General features: G+C 44.5%; 1 protein-coding gene across 2 annotated transcripts in view; it reads right to left on the reverse strand.

Moving 5' to 3' along the window:
• The window catches only part of LOC122528207 (zinc finger protein ZIC 4-like), a 38,460-nt gene extending 32,838 nt beyond the window's left edge, over nt 1–5,622 (reverse strand). The window contains exons 1-2 of one of the 2 annotated variants that reach the window (XM_043653093.1): nt 5,266–5,622; nt 3,901–5,214 (exon numbers count right to left, since the gene is read on the reverse strand). In XM_043653093.1, coding sequence (XP_043509028.1) covers nt 3,901–4,855 — 955 coding nt within the window. In that variant the 5' untranslated portion in view covers nt 4,856–5,214; nt 5,266–5,622. Of the gene's footprint in view, nt 1–3,900 lie in introns of both variants that reach the window. The other variant, XM_043653092.1, reaches the window with a different exon arrangement.
• Nucleotides 5,623–6,000: the final 378 nt, after the last annotated feature.

The following is a 6,000-nucleotide window of genomic DNA, read 5'->3' on the forward strand; positions in this document are numbered from 1 at the left end:
TATTCGAAAAGTTCCCCCCCGAAGAACTTTCGTTCTTACTTATCTGTCTAAAGGACGAGCGTTTTCAAATTCATTCTTGCGATTTAATTGAATTGTGTGTGTTCCGTGATTAAACGAAATTCACAGTCAGTGTTTTCCAAAGTAGAAAGCTACAGGTTTTCGTAAATAAACACCAACGACAACAAATACATGGAATTGCACTTAACATTATAATTGTTAAGTATATGAGGCGCGGATAATATTTCGTGGATAAAATATTTTTATAATGTCAGATAATTATAGAACGCGATTTTCATTCCAAAGTAGAAAGCTGCAAGTTTCTGCAATTAACACTAACATCGATCATCCACAAATACATGAAATTGTACTTAACATATAATTATAATTGTTCAGTATGAGACATGAATAATGTTTCGTGTTAAGTGTCTACGTAATGTTAAATAATTATGTGATAAAACACATTTCGTGGGTAAAATGTCGCAGTCGTCGTTGATTAAAATCGACAGAAAAGTCTCTCAAGAATCCCCAACAATCAGTCTGCCTAGTGTCATTTCGATTATGCATATACATTTACATTTCACAATGTGTATACAGTGAGCAACAAAAGTATTCGAACGGCATGATAGAAAATAATTGATTATACAAAAATTGTATAATAAATTGCAATTTATTGAAACAAATTGTTTTTATACTATTGTATTTATACATTTGCTAAATATATGCAAAGTTAGAGAAAAATTAAACAATAAGTAAACAAATTACATAACATTTTTCACGGTTAAGTACATATATAAGACAATAACAAAAGTATTCGAACGCTGAATTACAAACACTATACATTATAAACATAAGACTGTCGCAAGGTCTAAATGTAAACAAAAGATCTTCATTTCCGCCAGTATTCGAGAGCAGACGGAACCGAAAGTTAAACGTTAACCTGTAATTTAAAATAATGAGTAGTAAAACATCAGAGACAAGTAAACTCGAACCGAAAGTTAAACGTTAACCTGTAATTTAAAATAATGAGTAGTAAAACATCAGAGACAAGTAAAATCGAACGAGAAATTATTGTTGAATTGCACAAAGAGGGTAAATCATATAAAGAAATTGCTTCTCTTGTAAGCAGAAGCAAATCAACAGTTCATTATATAATAAAAAAGTATAATACGAACGGAAATATTGGAAATGAACAAAGATCTGGGCGTCCAAAAAAATCAACACCACGGAAAGAAAAATTGCTTCTGCGTGAAATAAAGATCCATTTACATCTGCTCCAAAATTGGCAACAATGGTTGTTTACAAATTTCAATATACAAGAAGTACACGCTCAATTATGTCGAAGAATGTTAGGGAAATTTCCATAGTAGAGTCCCACGAGAGAAACCATACACTAGCAAGAAGAATAAATTGCTTCGTTTAAAATTTGCCAAAGAGTATATAAATAAGGACATAAATTTTTGTGAACACTGTTATTTTTTCGAATGAAAGTAAATTCAATTTATTTGGGTCCGATGGTAAGAGAATAATATGGAGGAAGCCAAATAAGTGGTTGGTTTCAAAAAATTTGAAGTCTACAGTGAAAGATGATGGAGGCTCCGTAATGGTATGGGGCTGCATGTCCGTCAATGGGCCTGGAAATCTCGTATTATATTATATTTAAATATTTTAAAAGAAAATTTAATCAATGGTGTTGAAAAATTAAATGTGTCAAGAAGTTTTTGCTTCCAGCAGGCCCTAAACACACAGCCAAAATAGTACAAGAATGGATCTTAGATAATGTGCCCCATACATTACCCAGCCTACCACAGAGCCCTAACTTAAATCCCATCGAACATTTATGGGAAGAACTCGATAGGAGACTTAAAAGAAATAATATAACGAGTAAAGATTCTTTAAAACAAAATATCCTAGCAACGTGGCACTCTGTGGATTCAAGTGTTACCAAAAAGTTAGTCAATAGTATAGAAAATCGTCTTCGAGAGGTTATTAAAGCCAAGGGTGGCCCAACTAGATATTAAAATGCAATATAATCACATATATTGCATTCTATCGTGACTGTTAAAATTGCGTTCGAATACTTTTGTTATCCCTTATACGTACTTATCCGTGAAAAATGTTATGTAATTTGTTTACTTATGGTTTAATTTTTCTCTAACTTTTCATACATTTAGCAAATGTATATACAATAGTACAAAGACAATTTGTTTCAATAAATTGCAATTTATTATACAATTTTTGTATAATCAGTTATTTTCTATCATGCCGTTCGAATACTTTCGTTGCTCACTGTATGTAGGTATATTACGTGTACATATTACAATCTGATACGCATAGCGTTATGAACGTGTCAAAGGTCATTAATGGGCTAACGCGTACGAGACGCAACTAATTTCGTTCCGGCAACCGGCGAAGGAGATTCAACCGGCGCTAGTCAGACACGATTGACGGACGACGGCCAGCGGACAGCTCTCGTTCGACTCAACGTGAAAACAGGCACAGCAGCTACTACGCGATACGCGAGGGTCGTTAAACGATGCAGGTGTGAAATCCGTGCGAACGGAAATGCCGAGGGGAGGGGACGGTCGGTACGCTGAAATATGCGATAGAATATTTACAATTCAATTACAGCTTCCTTACGTTAATCTATAGCGAGAAAAAAACGTTTAAACTTCGTCGATTCGCAGAATTATCCATAGACAGACCAGTAAACGTCGTGTACGTAAGAACACCCAAGTAGAGGCTGGAAAATCTCCCCTCGATTACTGTATCGAAGTGTAATCAAGTAACAACGTCCATCCAGCGACAGATGCACTCGCTAATGGACTTACGCGTCCCCGTGGTTTCGAGAAACCGAATCGCGAAGACCCCGGCGTGTTATACTCCCCCCGAGAGCGGGGATAAATTGAAATGAAAGGAAAAAGAAGAAAAAGAAAGAAAGAAAGAAAGAAAAGAAGGAGAAGTAATAAAAACGAAGGAACGTTGCTCAAGCGCGCAGACACGATCATCGTGGTAACGGACAGACAATAAAACTACAAGGTGAAATTAGTAGTGACTGTCGAGAAAGGAATCCCGTAACAGCAGCCGGTCGTGAGAGAAAGATCCGTGTGGCTGGGTGGACGCCTGGCGTCTGTCCGTCGGGTGCCGAGCCAACGAGACGAGCTTGTCGCGTCCTCGTTCTCCCCGCGTCCATGTGTAACCGTATGTAAATACATTGTCCGGGAACGGCGGGCATAAAACGGTACGATATACGGCCTGGTAATTTCTTAATTGCGACCCGAAAAATTCTTGTCATCGTAAACAGCCGGTTGATTGTATTGAAACGAGCGTAGGCGCCGGGGGCGTTTCGTGGACGAAATCGAAGGCTGGTTCAAAATAAGCCGAGTCCAGAGGAGTCAGAAGGGGAAGGCGATGCTAACTGCCCTCGCTCCTTTATTTATAACGTCTCTCTCTCTCTGACGTTTAACCATTTTGTCACTGGAAATCGTCGCGATTTCCGCGCGACTTTGTTGTTCTTTTTTGTTCGACTGCCCCTGTTTCGTTTTCTCTTTCACGCACGTAGGTGCGTTGTTGAATTAATCGACAAATCTACCCTTTCTCTCGTTTCGATCACGACATGGGATTTGTCGCAAGGAGTATTCGTCTTCCCACGATTATTTAGCTTTCGGTAAAAGTTTAGGACGTTACGGACGAACGTGCCGGATCGTGGAACCGACTGATTTGATCCGGTACGAGGAGTTCGAGGAATCTTCTCAGATACTCGAACGTTAGCTACGAAGAAAGTTGGGAGACTGTTGAAACTATCGAGTAACAAATACCGAGTAACGTACCCTTAAATCAGAGCAAAAATCGATCACGACGCGATGGTGAATAAAATGTATACAACACGTGCACGACACTTACCAGTGTGTGTCCTCTTGTGGATCTTCAGATTCTCCGACCTGGCGAAGACTTTGCCGCAGCCAGGGAACGGGCAGGGAAATGGTTTCTCACCGGTGTGCACCCTTATGTGATTGACGAGCTTGTACTTGGCCTTGAAGGCCCTGCCGTTACGCGAACAGCCCTGCCAGAAACACGCGTGCGTCGTGCACTCGGGACCGCCCACGTGCTCCACCGTGAGGTGCGTCACGATATCGTGGAGGGAGTTGAAGAGTTTGCCACATAGCTTCCTTCCGGGTCCGGGCGCGTCCTGATCTACCCACATGCAGGACATTTCTTGCCGTTGGCCGCCGGCTACGCCGCTCGTTCCAGCACCGGCGCCGTTCCCGTTGCTTCTCATGTACCTGAGGAACGCGCCGTGTGGATGATGGCTCGGGTGGCTAACGGCTGGATGCTGCTGATGATGAATCGACGCCGGTGTCAGATGAGGAGCGCCTAAGTACTGATGATGAGGCGGTAACCTCGAGTCCTGCGGATAGTGACCGGGATAGTGGCTGGCCGCCAGTGGATGTTGACTCGGATGGTGTGGAAATTGTTGCATGGTGGCAGCTGTACCGTCGTGAAGCGGCGTGAACAGTCCCAAACCGCTCTCCGGTGTGGTTGGGTTCGCGGTTGCGTTGAACTCATGTTCCCGGCGAAGGAGGAAATCACGAGCCGCGTAGCCAGGGTGATGGCTCATGTGGTGGCCCATGTGCGGTGCCATGTGCGAGGCCGGATGGGGATGATGAGGGGGATAGCCTTGGGGGTGAAAGTGATGATGCTGTTGAGATGGTGCTTCACCTGGTGCTGGCTGAACACCTGTGCCAGCGTCTGCAGATCCCGCTGTGGCACCACCACCACCGCTCGGTGACAGTTTGATGCCCAGATTGGCCAGGTGATGTGGGTGCGAGGACACGCCATCCAGGAAAGCGTTCATCATTGTGATGAACGAGGCGGTTGCGACTGTTCGAGAGTTTTCAGTTGAGACACGATTTGTTCATATTTCTATTTGCGGAGCACTTTTCGTGCCTCGCTGATGGACGGAGTGTTTCCCAAAACGTTTCCCGAAGTGCTGACGTTATCGTTTGAAAATCCTGTACACTGAGGGGGTTGTATCACTAGTAAAGTACACTGTCCGAGCAATTTCACTTCAGTTCACTACTAGCGTCTCGTTCCTTCGGTTTCCTGAACTTTTCTCACTGTATACTTCACCGAGCGTCCCAGCCGTCCTACAAAATCCTCGTGTACGTCACCTCTTCGCGCGTCTCGCGCGCCTAGACTCTCTTCCTTCGCGTCGACCTAGACAACAACGACTTTACCCAAGTGTAATAACAGTCTTTCTCTACTTACGTCGGAGACATCCCTCGATCAACATCGAGCGCAGTTTCCTGTTGCATGTTCCGCATAGAGAAGGAAGAGAACGCAGGAGAATACGCCTCAGCGTACGACGACGAACACACACCATTCGCGTGCACACCTTGAAAACGTATCGAATGTCGTGCGAAGATGAAACACTCGTGGCGTTCCTTGCTGCGTTCACAGCAGGACTGAGACTCAGCACCGAACTCCCGCCGAGGAGCAGTTCGGGCGATTTCGGCATTCACGAACTTGGATCGACCCTCTCTCTTGCCCCGTCGATTCCCTTGTTCCTTCTTCTCCTTTCATCGTTCAGCTGTTCGAGCACGTTTCTGTCACTCTTCGGCGCCGTTCTTGCTCCTTCACCTGCGGGAACCGACCGCAGCAGTGGAGCTCGCGTATCCTCGATTGCTCGCCTCGCCTTCTGGAAACACCCTTTACCCCCACTGAAGGCCACTCGTTGCACGGTGGATGCAAGCACTGGCTCCACCAGTGGTAGACGTTCCCTGGTGGATACCAGCGTTTCATTGGCGACGTTGGCACCACAGGCAATTGGGGATCCGCTTCAGGGACTCGGGCCTTTCATGTCGATTCAGCCGGTTTTCATGGGCGGGAGACTCGACAAGGCGCATGTCGGAACTCCGCCTTCACGAGCACGCCTTTCGTTGCGAGGATGGCTTCAGCGTGTTGAGGTACTCGTCGCTCGGCGATCTTCCGCGTGGAACGACG

This window comes from Frieseomelitta varia, unplaced genomic scaffold (genome assembly GCF_011392965.1).
Source record: "Frieseomelitta varia isolate USP_RPSP 00005682 unplaced genomic scaffold, Fvar_1.2 scaffold_247, whole genome shotgun sequence".
NCBI classification, from domain to species: Eukaryota; Metazoa; Arthropoda; class Insecta; order Hymenoptera; family Apidae; genus Frieseomelitta; species Frieseomelitta varia.